The 22,500-nt window shown below is 41.6% G+C and overlaps 2 protein-coding genes and 1 long non-coding RNA gene across 7 annotated transcripts in view; 1 reads left to right on the forward strand and 2 right to left on the reverse strand.

Annotated features, from left to right (window-relative positions):
- LOC143899153 (uncharacterized) overlaps positions 1-22,500 on the forward strand; it is a 289,478-nt gene that overhangs the window by 92,772 nt on the left and 174,206 nt on the right. The window lies entirely within an intron of this gene.
- LOC143899152 (MAP/microtubule affinity-regulating kinase 3-like) overlaps positions 1-22,500 on the reverse strand; it is a 209,234-nt gene that overhangs the window by 91,948 nt on the left and 94,786 nt on the right. The window lies entirely within an intron of this gene.
- On the reverse strand, positions 19,344-22,301 carry LOC143899220 (uncharacterized). Of its 5 annotated transcripts, none has more exons than XR_013257419.1 (7): positions 22,274-22,301; positions 21,775-21,986; positions 21,591-21,678; positions 20,628-21,500; positions 20,379-20,541; positions 20,141-20,299; positions 19,344-20,026 (listed from the first exon to the last, which is right to left on the reverse strand). XR_013257419.1 is itself a non-coding variant. In XM_077409325.1 (6 exons), the coding sequence occupies exons 3-5, from the start codon at positions 20,703-20,705 to the stop codon at positions 20,163-20,165; spliced, it is 378 nt and encodes a 125-aa protein (XP_077265451.1). In that variant the 5' UTR covers positions 20,706-21,500; positions 21,591-21,678; positions 21,775-22,157; the 3' UTR covers positions 19,349-20,026; positions 20,141-20,162. The 5 variants fall into 5 exon arrangements, 3 of the variants coding, with proteins under 3 accessions (XP_077265451.1, XP_077265450.1, XP_077265449.1); XR_013257420.1 differs by lacking the exon at positions 22,274-22,301 and adding an exon at positions 22,025-22,229 and having other exon boundaries at positions 21,775-21,950; XM_077409325.1 differs by lacking the exon at positions 22,274-22,301 and having other exon boundaries at positions 19,349-20,026; positions 21,775-22,157.

The raw sequence follows: 22,500 nt of genomic DNA on the forward strand, positions 1-22,500 counted from the left end.
GACAGCTGAACGAAATCTTTAGAATTGATAATTTTTAAAAATTAATTAAGAGATGAAATGCCTTTGAGATCGAATTTCTTTCAGCTTTCTTCAGCATTCAGTCGTCTTCTTTCGATGATAATTACTTATAAATCAACGAATCTCGTATCTTTGATCAGAATTAATTTTTTTCCTACGATCGTCTCCTTTTTAATTTCACGTTAGGCTGGTCAAGGTTAGTTAGGTTGGCCTTTTCGGATAAGGCCGAGTTTATATTGAATTCAGATTTGTTCAGATTAGCGCTCTTTTACCTTCTGTTTTAGCCACATTTATAACACGAGCACCAGTGTTCAAGTAAAAAAATCATTGTCTTCCAGCAACGAAAATAATTGCTCAGGCAATTTCATTTATCTTCATTATCAACTCCTTGCGATACGTAAGTGTTTATTTTAAAGGCGCATGAATACTGATTACACGTGTGCTACTTGAATTCGTAGCAACGTGATTTATGACGCTCGTAGATTAAATACGCGTTTCTGTCTTTCGAGAACTTCTTGATAGATATATCGTATATCCATCCGTCTATCAATCTTTCGCCTTTCTCGCCCGCGCGCTCGCGATACTTATACGCCGTCGCGATGCGAGACGTACACTGACGTATGTACAGTCGGTCGGAATCGATCCGGCCCGTCCGTCCTTTTCCACGTTTCTTCTTCGTCCCCCCCCGGCTCGTTTCACCATCTCCCGTCGTATTCTCTTCTCACCCTCGTATCTTTAACCCTCGGTATCCTTCCCCTCCCCCTCTCGCGCATGTACACGCGCGCCCACTCACTCCGTCTTCCTCTCGAGGAGACTCGAGCGCGTATAGAATCTCCCCTTGTTTATGGGGTGTTTGCCGCTAGCGCTACCCTCTCCACGAGAGCGGACGAGCCGAGCAATATTGAATCCGGGGATGTAATTGAATTTGCTCTTGTTTCCATGCGCGCTGATCGAAGACCGGCGTTAAAAGGAGGCGCGCCACATCGCCGTCATTCCCTTGGCCCCCTTGGCCCCCGTTGAGCGACCCCCCTTTTTGCACTTTTTTCCCCGTTGATTTTTTTATTAACGCACTCGATTTCACGTTCTGATTTCACCGGCGAGCCGATTCCTCTTCTTCCTTGTACAATAAGTCTGCTGAATGCTCTCTGCGTCGCTATGGCCGATTTCATGCACCAAGTCAGTGGCGAAGTAAGTCGAGTTTATTTTGTCCTTGGTGTTCTAGACTAAGAGAGAAATGTAAATCGTTTGTTCGAGTCATATCTTTATCGAAACGGCGTAAAAATTCCGCGAAGAATTATTGCTGCGGCACGTTGATTTATAAGTAAACTATCATTGGAGGAAAGCACGTGCTGAAAGAAATTTGATCGCGAGGATATCGTCCTTATCTCCTTCACTACGGGATCGGCGTGGGTTTTATCGGAGAATTGTAACCCGGGAAATGTGTATAACGTCGATGATGTATGGGATTTTGGGGTGAGAGGATTATCCTCATCTATAGAATGCGCGTGCAGATATCATAGCGATCGCGCGATGCAGATATTTTTATTCCAACTAGGGTACAATACAAATTCGAAGAATTATCGGGCGGCTGTGCGCTGCGCTCCAAACGACCTGGTGGTGTGGGGTCATGCGTAAATCTCATAAATATATACTGCTGCTTCTTTATTTTTATGCATCCACCATAGGATTATCCTGCCTGCATTTTTAACAGTTGCATTGTTTCGCGTTGTCAGTCGCATTTCAATTACCCCAACCAGCTTTCCGCACGTACGTTCCTTTCTCGCGGCCCCATTCACTTTCTTCGTAAATCTGTCTCTCATTGTTACTTCCGTAATCCATCTCCCATCTCGTTTTCACCAAGCCTTCGCGTTTCTCTCTCTTTCTCTCTTGCTTTGCGCTACAGGTCGTGATCGTGGTGCAACGAAGAAGGCTGGTTTCACCTACGGATCGAGTAACGGGTGGTAACAAGAGAATCCCAAGAGGGTTCTCTCCTCGTTCTGTAATTAACGAACGTGCTCTCGAGCGTCTCGAATCTCTCCCGGTCCGCTGTCGTTTCGACTTTCATGACGGATCTCGCTGGGCGATGCCGAGAATCGGGCTAAAATTTCGCGGAAAAGTATACGGTGCGCACGGACAGTGCTTGAAGAACAGCTGCCAAGTAGGCGGGGTCTCGTCCCCGGGAATATTATCGCAAATTATATTTTTGCTCGCATTCTAATAACTGACAAATCGGGCGCTCGTGTGGCCGTTACGAGTGCCCTAAGTACCCGTCACGTTAAGTCGTAAATTTACAAATCTCCTCGAACGGCACATGGCTCGTTCGAGCGAGAAACTTTAAAACCTGTGATTTTCGTCATCGCCGCGCGCACACCGTTCGCCTCTCAAACGCAGATGCCTCTCGTTTACGACACGTCAGCCCGCTTGCTTTGTAATTCTCGTGAGCGCGTGTAACGAGCCTCGAAAATTCACGAGACATTACGTTCGATTATTAAGCGCGGACGTATCCGGTTATGTATCGTAAATTTCTAAACGAATGATCGCACCTTCGGTCAAGCCCAGCGGCGTTAATATTACATCGATAAACGAAGCTGAAAGGCAATTAATTATTCGATATGGCACGAATTATCCATACACGAGTACAAGTAAAAAGTGCGCCGAGCTTTACGTTTTGCAACACTTTCTGTTGTTTCTCTCGGTTGGAGAGAATAAAGGTGCGTACAGACAAATAATTCAATTAAATGATAAAGCCGTAGGCACAAACGTGAAAAATAATAAACAGGTGGAAAAAAAATTAAAAAAGATAATTGCGCTTTGTTAATGGTTTGAAAGCCGAATGAATACGTATATACAGCATGGAGGGAAAAAAAAGGTTTACCGTTGTTGGTGCTGAGTTGGAAAAAAATTAATGTCGAATACCTCGTTACGGAGAAATAATCGTTCTTTTCACTGCATTACTTTTACGCCTGTCACTGTCCCGGGGATACATCTTCCCGGCTTATTTTTCATCCGGTTGCATTCACGTGCGTTACATTGGTCACAGAGTCACTGCTCTTCAATCATTACGCCGATCACCGTAATTTGCTCGCTCGTTATCCTCGCGGCAGATAAAAACTCATGTGTTTCGCCACGCGGTCTATTCGAGATGAGAATTATAATAAGAACAAGAAGAGGAGAGAGATGGAGATATAGAGTGAGGAAGCGAAAGAAATGGGGAAGGACAGAACGCGCGCAGCTTGGATGCAGAGGGGCCGAAGTCCGCCTCCCGAAGGATTAATCGAGAACCGGCTGAGATCCTGCCGCGGTTCTCGATCCCCTGATTGTCGGACCTGAGGGAGCTGACCAAGAGGTACGGTGCTTACGCAATTCCCAAATCGTTCTTCATGTTTTATGTCGATGGATTCTTCGGTTGCTCACACGTCATTTAGTTCACGATCAATCGGGATTTCGTTAAGTTCGATCTCAGAAACTTTTTTCTGGCGGCCGTTTGTCAGTATTAGTCGCGATTCTTCGCTCCATCGAAATATGACTTACAATTGTACGTTTCATAAATTCTCTCGACTTTCGAGAGCAATAGTGCGTGGACGATGTGGGAAACAAGACGTGAACGATAAAATCGATTAGGCTGCGAAAGAAATGCCGGTGAGACGTTAGAACGTCGTTATAACGAGGCATTCGTCGAAGTTTCGGTTCGTGCCTTCAATAGAAATCCCGGACGTTCTTATCCTTTTGATTATCAAAGGGGAGCCGAAGACCGCGTTCGTTTTAATAATTACGCCTTCATCTTGCTGAACAAACTCTAAGAACCTGATTCCGCGAAGCAAAGTTTCGAATTTCTTTGCGGACAATACCGCTGAAAACGGGCTCTCTTTACAATCTTACAACAATAGCCCGCCTTCCTTTTCAACGACCGAGACTACATTCTTTCACGAAGAAAAACTGTATCCTACTGGAGCCGGAAAATACGGTAGAATCAAACAACGGTATCATCGCAGAAAGTACACACTCGTGCGGTAATACTTTCGATTATTGAGTAATTACGTTTTCGTAACCACGAATACACAATTAATACCAATTTAAATATTTGAAACGATTTATCGAACGACGAAAATTTATTGAACTTGACGATTTTAGTTGCGTTTCTGAAATTCCCATCACGAAATAAACTGTCGCGCTGATACGGTGGTGTCGCACTGATATAGCGAGATTTCGATGGATCATGACAGATCAAACGTGCAAGCCGATTTATGTTAAAATGAACGACGTGCTTTCAAATCGCGGATAGTACGTTTCGCAATTCGCGATTCTGGAGGGCGAGGGCGCGAGTCGGAATGAGGATCGAAAGGGAGATGTTTCAAGCCGTGACAAGACACACGAGAGCATCCGACGAGGTACGCGTATTTCGCGAGGGAATTTCTCGAGAATCTTAACGACGACAACACTTTCGCGACCGGGGGCTGCTTTGAAGGGCGTTTTAGAAGGGTGCCCGGGATGTGAGGGTGGGATAGGCGCAACCGGGGAAAACCCGACCCCCCATCCGGATTTCCATCTACTTCTCCGTTCGTCGTCACGAACGACGAGAAGCCGCACGGTAATGTAGGTCGTCCTGTCGAGAGGGGTAAAGCAGTACCTTGATATAGTTAACGTTTGATGACTCGCGATAGTTCGAATGTGCCAATTATCGCTACCGAATGACCGAAACCGATTAATTGGAGTGTCTCTGCGCGTTAATGATTTGCACTTAGTTCTGAAACTTGGTTCTGAAATTGCTTGATTTCGACGAAAAACATAAAACTCTTCGATTTTCAGATTTATTTTGCCATTGCGAAAATTTTATTTTACGTTACATATTTAAATCCATAAATCGTTTAATTACTGGCCATATTTATTTAAGATTATGAAATATGTAAATCTCTGAAATCGGAGAACGCGATTAGTTATAGAGGCGTCTTGAAATATTCATAGCGGGTGAGTTACGAGGTGTAAAAATATGCAAAATCGTTTCGTGCAAGCCCAGAAGACGTGCTCCGGGTTTATGTGATCGCCGTGATGTCGTGCGCTTTAGCGGTACCGGACGATAATTGCCGGGATAGTACGTCCTCTTTAATTATAACGCGCGCACCCACCTCGAACACGGGCGTTGCATCACTATTAAGAGTCTTCAATTTAACGTAGCGTATAAAGAGCAAGTTCCTCGGGGCACTTGGGAGTAATTTACGGCTCTATAATCGTTTCTATGGGAATCACGTTGAACGGAATAGTTTCGATTCCGCGCATTATCTTACTTCATTATTTAACGACGGAGTTTATGAAAATCTACCTAAGTCTTATGTCATCATTTCAAGCCTGGCAAGACGCATTAGCATTGATTATCACTCAATCGCAAAAAAATAATTGTTCATGTAAATATATTTATTTATTCCGATAAAGGCGAAACGCCCAATTTATCGGATACTTGACAAATACATAATGTTGAAAATCAAAATGCTCCAACAGTACATTTTACAGTATATTAGATAACAAACGATACTTTTTTGCAATTTTTTAGCAAAAAAAAATTGAAAATAAATTTTTTTAAAGTCTATCGCAAAGATAGAGCAGAGTATTTATCTTTTCATTTATATTTTTAAAACAGAGTTTTCTCGCAGAGCTTTCTCACGAGACAATCGCCGGGAGATTCTCGGTGGAAGACGTCTCCATAAGGAGGCTGAGATCGATCGATGACTTTATCGCGATTCTCGTTTCCTCGATTTACGATTTATAGAAGCGTTTTCCCCGATTCTGAATCGAGCCGAACGCGGCGCATCGAACGACTTTCTGGCGAATCGTAAAACGAGATCGTACGATCGGGGGAAAGTAATTGAATTAACGAGGCAAGTCGTACGTGAAGAGGGAATAAAAAAGCTTTCGACCCCGTAAATCTCCGAGGCATAAGATAGAAGGTAAATATTTCTAGAAGTCACGATGTTCTCTGAGGTATCGAGGGAAGACTGAAGAAAACTGGAGTGGAGATCGTTATTTTTCAAGTCAGGATAAATAGTGTAATTCTCTAGCCTTGTGCTTTTAGTTTATGACCTTAGATCTTTAATTTGTAGATCTTTGTTAGTGTGAAAAATCGAAAGTAAATTAAAAAATGTATACAAGAAACAAACGACATCGTTAAACGCTCTTAAATTTAAGTGTTGTTACAACCAACAATATAGCTAATAAATAGCTTATTGTCTTTACGGTCTTGAAATATTGCAGTTTTTTTTTGCAATAAGTTGTATCATAATAGCGAATGATATAGAATATTGTGAAAACGTTTATCGGAAAGTGCTGCTGAATTGAGATGCCACAGCTAAAATGGTTTCAACGCACGAATTCATCGTTTCAGTATCACGTATCAATGATTATTTCGATTCGATGACGATTGGAGAGACCATCCATTCCTGTTACTTCGCCCTCCTGTTCTGCTTTACTTCATATTGCGAATCGGCGAATAGAACGAACTGGGTTGAATGCATGGCATGCATGCGTGCGCGAGTATGGTAGGCGGTGAAGTTATAATGTGCATCAATTAACTACCTCTTAAATGTCCCATTGAATGCAATGTCGCTCGACTTCCGTGCTAATTTATTCGTACCAGTTGAGGTACGTGTACCATACGGCTTTTGTACAACTTCGGGTGAGCTATTTGCCTCCCATGCAGCTGCTGTCGCTGGCACTTGCAAATGGATATCGATTAGCTCGTAAAACCCTCTATTCGATGTCGTTGTTCTGTGTTCAATATCGATTTTTGAAAGGCAAAAAGATTTGTGACGATATTCAATGTGGAAATCTTTAGATTTTCACTGTTGCATTTTTACTTTTTCACTTTTAAAAGAGAAATCCTCTTTCTCGATAGGTATTGTCCAAACGCATGCTATAATGTATATAATAATATGATAGTATATAATAAATAATAAATTACCTTTCAAAAAGTTGAATAAAAATTTTTGATGTAAGTTATTATAAAGTTTATTCGATTAGAGATGCAGATATAAATCGAGATACTGTATATTTAATTGGATAATATATTTATTAGTAATAATTTTTTATCGAATATTTGACAAATAAAAAGATTTCTAAAACAGTTTAACATAAAAATTGCACATTGTGGCATCACGACACGAGAACGAGTCGCCTTTAAGGTCGAATATTCAGCGAGAGTAGCTTTCGAGACTGCCTTTATGGGGTGTTTAATGTGTATGTATGTGTGTAGGAGGGGGTTGCGTCATTTTGCGTGTATTAGACTGCCAAGCGCGAACGAGGGGCGCGTGTTCACGATTCCGCATTCGTCGATCAATACTCCGAAGCACGGCATTTCGGAGTTACAATATTAACGTAATATGATGTCGCGACCGTGGCGAGTTTTACGACAGTGCTTCATCTCACGCTCGCTAACCCTTCTCGCCCCATGCTCTTTTCTATTGAGCCTAGCGGCGCGTGCACAGTGGCCTGCTAACCCCCTTAACAATCTCCGTGCCAATCAAGGGTACGCCCTTAAAATGTCCCAGGGTTCGCCTGCTCTTGTGAAGTCTACGGAGAACGACTGTAATTTCAAACTTCCCTATATAAACGTTTAACGTTCGCGAAGGTTGATGTGAATTAGAAGATAGAGAGAATCTACGACGACGTTTAAAGCCATCCTAACGTCAGTTTATGCGCCAGGTGAGGGACTAATTTCGAACCTGAAGACCTGGTTTCTTTCTGTCTCTCTCTTTTTTTCTCTCTCTCTCTCTTTCTCTCTCTCTCTCTCTTTCTTTCTCTCTCTATGTTGAATGACTACTCTTCTATCTACATATAACACGAGATAGCGCAGGATTTAATTTTACTACTTGTATTAAGTGTAGCTCATCGCGCGCGGACTTTTTTTAACTCTAAACATACATGATGAACCTTCGCGTTTCTTGCGCCTGCTATCTGTCTCAAGCGAAATTATTGATCGTGAATTTACATAAATAAATGAAGACGATGTATCATGAGGCACATAGGCGAGTGACTTGTGAGCGCCATAGTTGCGCATACTTCCCATATAGTAAACTACTAAGTATGCGTACGAGAAATATCTGTATTATACTTCCGACTTATATTTCTGCGTATCATCAACAACTTAGAACGGCGTACTGTGCGACACAGAAGTTATCGATTCGAACGCAAGAATTTCTGTGAGGACGCGAAGGTCACGGTTCTCTTTTTTGCTGCAACATACGAGCATAGATAGTTCAATGTAAATGCCTTGGTTGTACCCTCCACGTTGTAGTAATCCCATTAAACGCATACAAGAGATCCCGCGGTGTCTCTTTGAACTTCTATGTCTTTGTCGACCTATAACATCGCTCCTGAACTTTACTTGAAGTTATTAACGTGTAATTGCGAAAATTCCTATGAGTGTATGAAAAGAATTTTAATGAAATTTCTCAAAAATTTGATTTGCATCCAGCCGATCTACGGCATCATTTTGCTGAGTTCAATTGAAGTTATCGATGGAAATATAACGATCTATCAAAAAAAGCATACTTATTGTTAGATATAACTTATTTTCACGGCCCGACGAATGTATAACATTGCTATAAGAAACGTTGGAGTTATCGACTCGATCGTGAAAGTTCACGGTATACGCGGTCCTCTCTTTTTCTTTTTCTCTCGCGGCACGACGACGCACGTGGACGAGTGCCTTCGTTTGTGAGCGTCACGGTTGAACGTACCCTCCGCGCGCTAACACGGGTAAAGAAGAGAAGAGACCCCACGTACGTCGCGCGTGTACGCGCGACATGCATAACCGCGGGTGCACCGTGGCGATTCTAGAAATAGCGGTGTGTTTTCCGCCCGGAGGGGATCGAACCCGCGACCTTAGAAGTTACACACCGGCGGTGTCCCGTTATATTTTTAGTGCGGGCACACTGAAAAATGCACGACCGAGCAACCATCCCCCTCGCCTCCTCGTCTTCGGTCCTCTCGGTCTTTCAGGCCCGCTCTCGCCTCGTTAGAATTCATCGTGTTGCGCGCTTCGTGGCCGTTCGCAAGGTAAACCGGTGGTTCCGCTTGACGCTTTTTATAAGCGGCCGCGCGATGATTTATGCGGGGTTAGTCCCGGAATTATCGCGCTTGATCTCGCCCGGAAGAACGGCGATTTTCTCGCGAATAGCCCACACGGGTTTATGAGCGGTTAAAAATGGAAAAGTTTCGAGAATATAATGTTTGCTCAAAATCTTGTTATCAAGAAATACTAGTTCTGCTTATCTTAACAGATTTTTATTTAGGAGCTTAACTGGGGCGCGACACATTTTATAAAAAACCTTGGTAAACAATAATTACTTGTCAACTTATCGCTGAGAAGAAATTTATAATTTGATAAGGAATTTTACTGTAAGATGGTACTATAATTTTGAGATGCTAATCATTAATAAAATCATAGACGATTTTAGAAATATATATAACTTTTGTTAGTGATATGTATCTTTGCTAATTTAACGACGTTAGCAACTACGAATTTGTGCCGGTTGCTGAGTGAGTTTCGGCCGTGAAGTTACTTAATTCGACTCGTTGCTACGGAAGAGGAAGAAATCGAGAGGAGAAAAAGGAGGTGCTGAAGAGACTCGCGAGTCTGCTTTATCTCGCTCACCGGGCGTCACTCGAAAGTCTCTCATTCGCCACCTCTCGCGTCGAGCATTCGGCTTCGAAAGGGGGCTTCTCCCGTTGCATTTTAATATGCACTCTCACGGACTCATTTCCGATTCTGATTTATAAACAAATCACGCCTTTATTCAAATTTCTTCACAGAAACTCGCTCCGCCGGAGTTTCTGCAGATTTCGCGGCCTATCTCTCATCCCGCGCGTCTCTTTCCCCGTTAAATTTTTCGTATCTCGCGCCGCGCGCCGTGCCTCTCTGCCCCACAAAATCTCCTCTTGTAATCCTCTCTCTTAAAACCATCTCCTCCCTACCGCGTTTCCAACTCCGCCTTCGCTCTCAATGCTCTTTAGTCATCTCCACGGTTTCCTCCTCGCGCGCGCGTACGCCTGTAACCTCTTACTCCGATGGCGTCGAGGTACCCTCCATAACCGTCCGGGATCCACCCTTGCCACCCTTGCGCCTTGCTCCCAATCTGGCACGAATTTGCATGGAACCCTTTCCCAGCGGCTGACGCCTGTTAGGGCCGAAAAGCTCCACGACGACGTCCCTCGCCTTCTCTGTCTCTCCCTCTCTTTTTCTTTCTCTCTCGCTCTCTCTCCTCTCCTCTCATCCCCAAGCCTCCGACGAGCGTCAGATGAAATATTCATTTAATTATGACTGATTAAAATATAGATAGCCACGTTACGTGCTGCATTACGCTCGCTATGGCGCGAGCATTCAAACGAGTATTTTCCGCGCTCGTTCGTCTCCGCCCTTTCAAGGTGTCGGGGAATAAAGAGCCCGCGGGGCGCGACGGCTAATTGTCCGTAAGGAGGCACCGCGGGCTTCCGCGCAAATTACCACGTTGGCTTGAGTTTATCGCAAGACGGCCTCGCAGTTGCCATCATAAATATTTCAGAAAGACAACAGGCTGCACCAGCCGCGGTGCGCCTAGTCGCGATATATCACGTCGCGCGGGATCTAAGTCGATTCCGCGATAATCTGCGTGGAATGCGTTTCATCGTGTAGCATGTAAGTACAACACATACCGGATATCGCTAAAGATGCGGAGCGAAATGCGGAAGAAATGACCATAGCTGGAAACTAAGTAAGTTGTAGTTAAGTACTGGAAGACATAGCGATATTAAATCAGAGGTTCTGAATAGGCATGTAGAGCTGGAATTTTCTGAAAAATGTTTTATATCAGGACTTCGCAAATTTATTTTTACATTTTGTTTACTCTTTTGTTGAAACTAAAGCTGTTAATTTTGTCATTTATATGAAAATCTTAATGTGTTTCTTTCTTGCAGTTACAAAGTAAATCATTAACGATTTATTAACAATTAATATTATAGTCATTAATGGAAAGAGAATCATGTTGCGTGTCATAGGGGAGTTTTTTGAGTGATTGAAATTTGTAGAATGCGCGCAGTTCGCCGATTGCGACGGGCACACGTGTCGGAACCGACGACGGCGGCGATAATATGCAAATGCAGCTGTTACGGCATGAACGCACTCAATTACCAGGTGCGAACGGTCGAACCGCGCCGGTATCAAGCGGGTACTTAACATCGATTACTTTAACGAGAGACGACTCCCGAATTCTCGTACAATGTATTAAATGCGATCAAATAAGAGCGATCGATCGAGTATCGATACATATATCGGATGGAGGCCTAAATACGAGGCGCGAGGGGAGTGGCGTTCAAAATTAACAGCGATACTAATTCTGGTTTCGTTACTCGGCCCCCTGATTAATTCGATGCAAGTATGTTACAGCGACAGAGCGTTGATAATTAATGACGCCGACGTGGTGGAAATTTCGAGGTGGATCTAAGTCGGTGGTCGCACCGGAACTAGGTGACAAACGATTTGCCTCCGTATGGCGACGTAAAGAATGTCGGGGGGGGGGAAACTATCGCTCCTTCGTTAACGTCTACGTTAACTATATACCTCGTCTCGTTAAAACCCTCCTGCGCTAATTACGAGTTAGCGATCGTGTTGTAACAGCGCGGAAAAAAAACTGATACGTTAAGCTAACATCGAATTTTACCATCGTTGACAATATGAAATATTAGAAAACATTTACGTTTAAAAACTAGATTCTTCAAAAAGTATTCCGCCTAAATTAATGGATTACTGATGTACATCAGCTTGCGCTACATATTACTGTCAGCTTGTAGCCAGTGAAACCGTAATGTATTAGCACAGCAAAATATTCTGAACAAACGGCGAAGTTTACTAAAAGAAGAAGCCGTAAAGCGCTCCGGTGCGGCGGAGCTCCGACGAAGCGCGTGAATCCTCATTTATCCTCGATTATGAGGCCGTCCTCGCCCCGACGACTCTTTCGGTTGATTAAAAAAGAGTGGAGAGGGAGAGGCGTGTAGAAAACACTCCATAAAGCTGCACTCGTTTCATTTTGCGTCCTTCATCAGACTGTCGGCCGCCTGATGTACGCGCGTAAAGGGAAGTAGCTCACCGGAGAAGATGTACGCGTCGGGGTCTCGTGGATCTCGCGAGCGGTGCGAAAACGGCGGGCTCGGTTACTTCCTTAAAATAAGAACGCGGAGAGAAAATAGCCGGGGCAACGCGCGTAAGCGACCCGCTAATGCTACCGAGCGAAATTTTTCCCTCAGGGCGCGCCGAGTTAAAAATGACGGAACTGCTGGCATCATGCGGATAGATCTCTTGTTTGCGTACGCTCAAGAGTTGTCCATATTACGTCGAGGCGCGCGCGCTTTAAAATTCACCTCTCGCGTGGAATAGTGGGCCCGTGGAGGCATTCAAAGGAGGATGCATCAAAGGCCCTTCTCGGTATAGCTTTCAGCAGTGATCCGCCGCGTAAGTCGACGTGGAAGAAACTTCGCCTGAACAATGCCGAAATAATACATGAAGATTTATTGTTAAGAAACGCACTTTGCGTCGAAGTTGCCGTGTTTTCCTTTTAACTTTTACTGCCCACACTGCCCACTCAGAAGTTAGGAGAGAAAAATACCATGGAACACTCTGTACATATAATTTAAGTTAAGCTTCAGGCTTTCCACGTATACATACTTCAACGACGGAATGATGTAGGCGTGGAATATTTTAATCGTGTGCTCCTATCTTTTCTTGTTCCCGTGCATCGCGTATAATCTGAGGACAAGAAGCCGCGGCTATTAATTCCCAAGAAGAAGTCTTTATTAATGCTCACGCTAATATTCGCCACGAGAGCTTTACTTTCGAGAGCAACCCTTTCGCATAATGGCGTTGAATTAGCACCAGCGTTTCCCTTAGCCATGGCCCTGGGGCATATCATCATTTGCTCCCGCCGCGCCGCCGTCGCCACGGTTCCGTCTCCAATTTTTGTCCAGGACCTTTAAATTACTCGGGATTAGGCTGCGTGCATTTTACGAGCGGGCGAACGACAGAACTTTTTTAATAGCACGATAGCGGGTACGGTCTTAAAGCCCTTTTTTGCATTTTCAGTGCTCGCAGTTTAAAACGTCACGGTCCGAAAATTTATCATTATCCTACCCCTCCTGTGGCCTGGTTTATATTTGCGCATGAGCAATGCGCGCGCGAAGACGTAGCGCTTATTAAATTTTGCTGGATTAGGCGAAGTCGATGTTTCTTCTCATTTTGTTTATTGAATCGTATATCTGATAATAATTTATTTATATCAACCGCATACTCTCTCTCTCTCTCTCTCTCTCTCTCTCTCTCTCTCTCTCTCTCTCTCTCTCTCTCGAGAAAAAGATACTAGATGAGATAATTCTTTTATTAATGTGCAAAAAATCAATATTACTGGATGTTAAAATTACAATCGTGCTTTTTAATTCTGGTTGATATATATTTGTTTAAAGATATAAATAATGTACATATCTCTTAAATCAGATAATGAAATTATAACTTCAATTTACATATTAATTTTTCAAATTATTTTGCTCGAATTAATCACGAGAGTGAGTGAAACGAGTCATATATGAAATTTTCTTTGGCTGGAAAACTAATACGAACGATTGACGCGAGGACAAAGCCATCTGCGCTGCGTTAAGATAGATCCGAAGGATTTTCTTTTAACAAATAAGGCTACTATCGTTCCCCGGCAATGGATTAAAGGAGGGGGCTTGTTTAATTTGGGTAATCCACGCGATTGCAGCCGCAGAATGTAGTCCGCTAGGGGGGAATGTCGCGAGTAAGTTCTTGTCCCGGCAAGGTGATAACTCCTGTACGCAGGTGGCCTTCTCTCCTTCGTGCTGTCCTGCGGTAAACCGCTCAACGGTCCCTTTAATTTTTACCGAAGATGGTGCTTTTCCGAATGAATTACTACTTACCGACCCTCCCCCGCCCACTCCCCCCCTGTAAGTCGTTCGCCCTGTTAAAATCACCCGGATTTGTCGTCCGTAATTTACAGGCGACATGCCGGAAAAGAATGAGAGAAAGAAAAGGAAGAAATAGATGGATATAATAACCACGTGTAACAGCGGCGCTATTTTTAAATTCCGAGCGAGAGCCCTCGCTGTGAATCTCCGCGAGATATCAGACCGATTTTAATGGGATTACAAGGATATTTTGCTTTTTTTTTCCTACTATTGTTCGTTCATTGACGTGTGTGTCAGAGGATTTGGAAACGTCGGGCTGATTGGCATTCGGCGAGGGAACACCTGGGATGTTAGCTCTCATTTATTTCTGACACATCCGACCATTCTATATTTTAGTTCTCGTGACGATTCGTATAAGATATGCATAAAGGATTAATAGAATTTCGCGGTCGCAATTCGAAGATCATAATTTGTATATATTGTATATATAAACTGGACTTTGTGTCTGTACGTTCCCTATTAATTACTGAACCCTGTGATCGTTCTGGACCAAATTTTGCATAGTTACTCTCTAGACCTCCGCGAAAGATATAGAAACCTATTATGAAACCTGAACACCTCACCCCTTTCTCTAGACACTTTGTGATAATTTAAATTTAGCGTATTATATGTATATAAGAAGCCCGGGTAATGCCATGCAGTTAAGGGAGTATTTTACTAAAAACGAAGAAAAGGAACGATATTAAATCCTTTAAGTTAGTCACACGTGAACTGTTTCATTTCGGAGGCGCGCTTTCTCGAATTCTACGCGAATACATTAAGCGTAACAAAGAATGCGTAACAAAGAAAGTAAGTATTTCAAAGCCGCGCGTTCGCTCGACCGAGATTTGTCAAAAGTTGTCCGTTAATGGCGGCATAAATATCCGCTGACCCGAGAAGGAAGGGTGTCGGCGTTGGCGTCGGCAACGGCAGCAGCGTCGTTGGTTGATCGTAATTAGCTCCGCGGCATCGTGGAATTTTCCGGTGGAAATCGCGCATTACTTGAAAAATTGGATTTGCCTTTATATTTAGTGGCCGTGAGAAGGAAGACGCGAGAAAAAGAATGTGTGTACATACACGTAACTGACGTTATATCTCACCGAGGAGAAGATAAACTCGCGCGGGCAACGCGCCTTTAAAGAAATCGTCCGCGTGGCCCATTCAAAAGATTCCTGGCTCGTTGTGGCGAGGAGTAAAACGCACCCATATAATTTACGATACCGTTTTCACGATCGCGTGAGACAGGAAACGACAGCGGGAGATAGGGAAGAAAAAAAAAAGGAACGCGTTCGCTTATACGTTAAGAGCCGGTGTCGCGCGAATTGTGGATTCAGCTCGCTCCCGTGACGAGCTCTCTCCGCGGATTCCATCGATCGTTACCCGTCTCCGGGGTGAGCAGGCAGGAATTTTAGCAGTCGGTTTCGCGTACGACCATCGTGTTTTAATAATAAACGCGTTCCTGTTGCGTCGCTAATGGAGAGGCGTATCAGCAGGGATGGAATTTAAGGGGATATGATCGTTGAAAAGAGTCGAGTATTTTTTAAGGAACAGTAAAATACTTGCAAACAAAGTGAAAATTGTGCATTTCTTTTACTTATGCTCAGAACAATTTGGAGACGATACTTCCTTAACGAAAATTTTATTAGTTTTCTCTTAGATAATATTAGATGCGTTATCTCTTTATTATTTTTTAATCTTGAAATGTCTTTATAATTTAATGTATCAATTTTTAGTTTTGCTACTTCAATTCTGTATCGCTTTTTAATCTCAAAATTTGCGAAGCAAAGCTATAAAGAAGTAGCGCGGGTTATTGGGAAGTTTCCGACAGCTCTGTGGGAGCTGGAGCTACGTTCTCAAGGGTTGAGAAAGAAATTTTTCCCGCGGATTCTTAAACTCCGCGAGACGAGATATTACCGCGCTACGCGGGCGGAGCTGCCGGAATTGCCGGCAAAAAAGAGCGAAAGCTAGCAGCGAAGCGAAGACTAATTTTAATTAGTTACTCCCTCGGCACGCTTCGAACGCCTATCCCCCAGCCTCCCCCTTTCTCTTTTCCGTAGTCCTTTCGTCATATTATTTTCTCTTTCTCTGACCCTCCTATCTTCTCTCCTGCGATGTTATCTTTCCACGGTACGTTAAGAAATTGCGGCGAGTCAAAGGGAAGTCTGCTCACCCGGGCCGTTGCCGCTCGCTTCAGATCCCATCGGGGCCGTCGTTCCTTTCTTCCCGGCAAATTGAAGAGTATGAGCCCGAGAAATGCGTTCAGCCCATTTTCGGCAGTTGTTTACGCGATACTTGGATATAGTGTACCATAGATGATTCGGTTGGATATCTATCGATTTGTAATTTTTTAGAAACTCCCTTTCGTATATCGTCAGGAACGTTATCTTTTCTTTCCGATAAATTGAAGAACACGATCTTGAAAAGATCTTTTTGGCTCACTCTCGGCAATATTTTATTCAATTTTATATCGATACGCGTCAGAGCGCGACTTGATTGAGAAAAATGTATATCTTCGGTTAAGAAAACGTGATTAGCGGTACTCGAAAATGAAATAAAAGCAAGAACCCGGCTGTTACTAAACCGATGAACTCTCCCAGGGACAAATAATCATCTTTCGACCAAGGCGATATCGCGTTTCCGAAAATTTACGATCGTTCGATCGCGTTGGACGGTTTACATCTATAACCACCCTCGTAAACGGTCCCGACTCGTGTAGGGTTTCTCGAATCGGACCCTCGAGGCATATTTAATTAGGGAAAACTTTACCACGATGTGTCCTTGAGAGGATCGAGCATCTACCACGATCCCAAGAGTACATTTTTTTAAAGAAAGCGCGCGAACGTGATAATCGCAAGTGCTTGTAATTAGGCGGAAACTTTCTTTATTTATCCAAATTCTTTCAAGTTATATACATCCCCAAACTTATTTATTTCCGTGGATAGATACTTTGCAGCTTTTTGACAAAAATTTTTTAATAAATACTTGAAATTTTCGCAATTATTTAGTTTTCTCTGCGTGTGATTTACTCCTTTGACAGTCACCGTGGTCATGAAAAAATTACAAACAGGGAGATATTAGCAAAAAAGCTTACTTTTTATGCTCGCTATTCATTCTCTCTGATATTATTCATACAAAGGGAAAGTTACGAGGCCACCCTGTAAAGAGTTAAAAATTCGATACCGCACACGGAGTCCCCTGACATTATCTACCCCTATTTCCGATGTGAAAACCACGAGAACGAGATACTCCGTACGAATGACTGAGTCATAACAGAGACAGAAAAAGGCAGATAGGAAGAGAAAGAGAGAATTTTGAGACCGCTGTCTGTCCCGGAGGGTTACGGCGTCGGTGACAGCATCTTCCGACGCTGATTAATGACGCGCGGAGTCAACGACTAATGCTGTGGGGTGCGCACTTTTCGTTCTCTCTGTCTCTCGTTCTTTCCCCCTTGACATTTTTCAATCGGTCTGCACCGTTCCACGATGGCTTCTCGCCACAGCATGCCCTAAAATTCAGAATACAATCCTCAGCCGCTGCCGATCCGGCTGCTTTATTAAATCCGCATGCGAGAGTTATTAGCCCACCGCATCAGGATGTAATCTGTAATCGAACGGGGCATTGATCGCCGAATTTATTACAGGTCCAACGATCGTTGCGCACGTGCTACGCGGGAATCATTAATGCGATTAATGTGGAATACAAATTTGAAAAGAAGTAAAATAATAATAATTATATTTCCATAAATAGTTCCGCGATGTATAAATATTAATCTTCGAATAAATAAAATTTAATGTGCCTTTCTTTCCAAGGTAATTTAATTAATCTCAAATTTTATCAATCAGACATACATCAGCTATTAACAGAGCTTATTCTCATTAAATTATAATTCAAATAATATTATTTATTACGCATTCAATGCTCTCAATCGACAAATATGCAAAATTAATAATTATCTTAGGTAGTGCTAACGAGCTCATAAAACAAATCGCGAAATTACAACATAGCGGACTCGATGATTTATCGAAAATGATTTGGGATATACGGAATATACATACGCGCACACACACAAAATACTCGTCGTACATTTATTTTGGCACGTTAAATATTTCGTAGCGCGTGTGTTGATTCTCGCGGTGCTCGGCGCTCAGCGTTCGCTGTTTACGTCGTGACGTCATCGTGCGCGCGCGGTCGCTGCTTCGCCATTCCGTCGTTGAGACTCGAGTCGGTAGGCAGCAGCGCGTGCCGCTCCGTGCTTCGTATTATCATCCCTTCGAATACGATCATTCTTTGCGCAACTTATGCGATGTACTAATCTACCGCCCGATTGCTGACTTGTTTCGAGACATCAAAGAAGCAAACGATGAATTTACCCAAGCAGGTATATCGCTCGAATTTATTCCGATTGAAATAGGGGATCGGAGCCAAAAACGAGTCGAGTCACTGTTTCGTGTCTACGGGCGATAATTATGTCATTAACGACGTTTGCTCCTTGCGGATCGAATATATATATATATATCATCGTTTCGTGCGTTTCGAATTTTTCATTAGATGCAACTTTTTCGTCCGTCTCGAATTGAGAGCACAGAACCCAGGTAGCAAAATGATATCTAAAAGATATCTGAAAGTTAACCGAAAAAGGACTAGGATGACTTTTTAGTTGGCTAAAAAGATTCCTCTTTGACAACAAAATTGTGTCTCATGATTACTTAAACGGTACGTAATGGATATCCGTACGCTAACTGTCGATGTCCATATGCTAACTGTAAGGCAACTTATAGCGTTTACCAAATTGGCAACATATGGTCAACCTGTATCAGTTGCCAATAGGTCAACGTAAAGTTACCGAATTGCTATACCAAAATGCTGTACAGAAATGACTGTCATTCAACAGATGTTTTATAGATGTCCAAAAGATTAACGAAATGGCATCTAAACGGCACTAATAAATGATGTCCAAAAGATATCTTATTTATGGTATATATAAGACAGGGACAGGTGAACAATAAATGATAAAAGTTTATTGTTATCTGAAATCTGGATGTACACAATATAAAGTTAATTGTATTATCTAAAATTATGAGTACACAGTTAACAATCAACTGGTATATTTTATAACATAAAGTTGATATAATTATAATTAATATAATATATATTATATCAACTTTATATATTATATTATAAAATATACCAGTTGATTGTAACCTGTGTACTAAATAATTTTAGATAATACAATTAACTTTACATTGTGTACATCCATATTTCAGATAACAATAAACTTTTATCATATAGTATATAATACAATTAATATAAATCCATATTTCACACTATTATTTATATATATATATATATATTTGGAACTTTGTGATAAATATTACTTATTAAACATCCTTACATCTTAGAGAGAAGCTTAATATTATTTCGCGTGGTAAATTATCGTATCGCATTTTATTCAACTAATGAGCAACATGGACATTTAGAGTAAACTTATCGCTATGAGCAGTGTTACGTGATGTGGGCGCTAACATTCGTATAACTGGACAGGCTACGGAGTAAAATGTCATTATCGCAGGCCAAATTAAGCCGCCTTCAATTCTACGACAATAATCGGACTCTTCTTAAAGTATTAATTCACTCTATTAATAAACAGAATTTGTGATGCCGTTAATCGTCAGTGACAATCATTAATAGAATCTATTAATATCTATTAATCATTAATATTATTAATATCTATCAATGTATTAATTAATTATAATTTATTTATTATTAATCACTAATCAATGTATCGTCATTAATACGCCAACAATATAATCTTAATAATAATTTATTATTATTAATAAAATCTGCGATAAACATAAATTTATATTAATTATATAACTCATTAGAAAATCTGACAATTTTTACGAATGTTAGCTCGCGTTATTATTATATTCGTGAAATAAACGATTAATTCTTAGCTAATTGGACACTATCGTGCTGATGAAGTTACGACAAAGTTACAAGTATCAAATCGCCGTGTAGTGTGAACGAGTTGTACCTATGGCAGAGATAAAGCTTGTTTATTAGCAAAGATCTGAAGCATACTTCCATTTATCGACTTTTCGTTAATGTAACAACGAGCAAAGATGAATTCGAATATATATATATCTACCAAATACAATGCTGAATCCATATCACTGATGTTGAAGATTTTGACGTTCACGACGTTTATTTTCTGCTTTTTTTCGATCGCCCCCACGGCGAAGCCACTCGGCAATTCGGTCTTCGACAGTTTTGATTTTTGTCCCTTCAAATGTGTTACGTACAACATCTGAAAAAGTAGACTATGAGACGTGGTAACTTTTTTACGGCGAAGAACTTAACAAAAGTGTTATATGCCATGTACATACCAATTATGACATATGGAAACGTGAACTTGGAGATTTTTGGTTTGTTCTCAGCTCCAAGGGTCCAAACGACTTGTTGAGTCAAATCATCCGTCATAACTACTTCCATTGCATATTTCACTGCTTTTTGAACTGATTTTCCGCCGATGTCTTGAATTTTTTTCATCTAGAAAATATCAACAATTTAAGAAACTTAATTAAATATTGACGAAACGATGTATCAGCACAGTTTCACAATACTCGTATACGTACAAATTGATCTCGCATTTGTCCATTGTCTTTGAGATCACGATCGAATCTTTGTAATTCGTTAATATCAGTGAATGGCATCTGGGGGAGAAGTGCATAATGATGACGATCTATACGCTCCACTGGGTTATCATTTCTTCGCCCTACTTCTAGCAACTCATTTAGTTTTTGTAGAATGCAATTCTCAAAATCCTTTCGTTCCTGTCTACAACCATCTGAAAAATAATATATCGATATTAATGTTAATTTGGAGAATCACAGAAATTTCCGTGTCAGAATTACGCTGCAGCAATACATTATACTTTCTCAACTGTTCCTTCAGTGCCCTCTCTAAGCCATAATGAACATAAGTGCCTCCAGCGAGAGCCTGTATATCAGTTCTGTTTGGCGTGTCACATAATGTCCTAGCATCAGACGGAAGCTCAGGATGACCAAATTTCTTTAACCCTTTCAAAAGATCGTTCACAACGGATTGAGGTATTTTGTTTTGGATTGCCCAATGAGCAAGAAAATCTTGAAGATTAGTTATACTAGTGGGACGAGTGATAGTCGATTGAGCCTGATTCTCTAACTGGATATCTGTATTAGTCAGTGTCGGTCTTTCATTAATTAGCAAATTGAGATCTTCTGCGTCATCAAAGCGTTCAAAGAAATCATCAATTTGATGACAAACGTCATCAGGAATATTAGAAGCACGAGCTGTTGGCGGTGAGCATGAGGAAGGACGAGTAGGACTAGACGCAGCATTATTTGCTGCATTTGCCAGGTAAGCGAGATCTGCTTGCACAAGGGCGCGGATTCGTCGCTTTTGCTGTTGTTGTGAGAGCTTAAGGAACGGTTTCATCCGTCTCAACGGAGGTCCCATAATGGCATAATCTATAATATATCGCAATTATAACCCTTCAACTTCAACTATTAAATATAATAAAACACGGAATAGATCAGTATTACTGTGTATATACTCACAACTTTTTCCAGATGTAGAGAAAAATATTATAAAAATAGTGTACGTCCCTTTACTTTATTTATTACTGCGTGTATAACTCGGTATAACCTGAAAAGTACACGTGTATTTTATATAGTCACGCTTTATGATATATGCATGTATATATATACTAAAAATATAAAAAAAGCGAAAGTATATACTTACACGTTATTAATTACACACTTTTTATCAATTTGTCTCTTTCGTGATGGAATAAAATATCGCATATACGTACGCGCGGCGCAATAAAATCTCGACTTATTCTAGATATTTCCATAATCAAGAAGACGTCGTAAAAATGATAACTTTCCTACATCGTTTTAATGACGTCAATAATGCCACTACAACATGATATCTAACTGGTAACATCTTTTGGACTACAACAGAAGGCAGAAACAGCGCTACCGATAGATACCTTTTGGACAACTTTTATGAAGATACTTTTGGATAACATTAAATTGATGATATTTCGATGCCTTAAAACAGTCATCTATCGGATAAAGTAAAATGGTGACTTTAGGATAACAGGTTTTCCTCTCCATTAAGATATCATAAAAAAGACATCATTCGGATAACAGTAAACGAGATATCGATTTAAAGGCATCCATTGGTCATCTTATGGTAAAATCATAAAGGCAACCTTAAAACGACAACTTATAGATACCTTTTTGACATTAATGCTACCTGGGAATAATGCTCACGTTGCCGGACGAAGCGACTTCAGTACAATCGAAAGCCATATGATATATCAATAGTTTCGTAGTAATCGGGCTCAAATATGAGCGATAAGGCCCGGTATTCGGCATAGAATTGCGATTCACGTTTACAGCGCCGAAAGCATCGCCCTATATCTTCGTTTGATATTCGATATGTGCAACGAAGACGGAAGAT

This window comes from Temnothorax americanus, unplaced genomic scaffold (genome assembly GCF_048541705.1).
Source record: "Temnothorax americanus isolate GAGA-0224 unplaced genomic scaffold, ASM4854170v1 Scaffold26, whole genome shotgun sequence".
In the NCBI taxonomy this organism is placed as follows: Eukaryota; Metazoa; Arthropoda; class Insecta; order Hymenoptera; family Formicidae; genus Temnothorax; species Temnothorax americanus.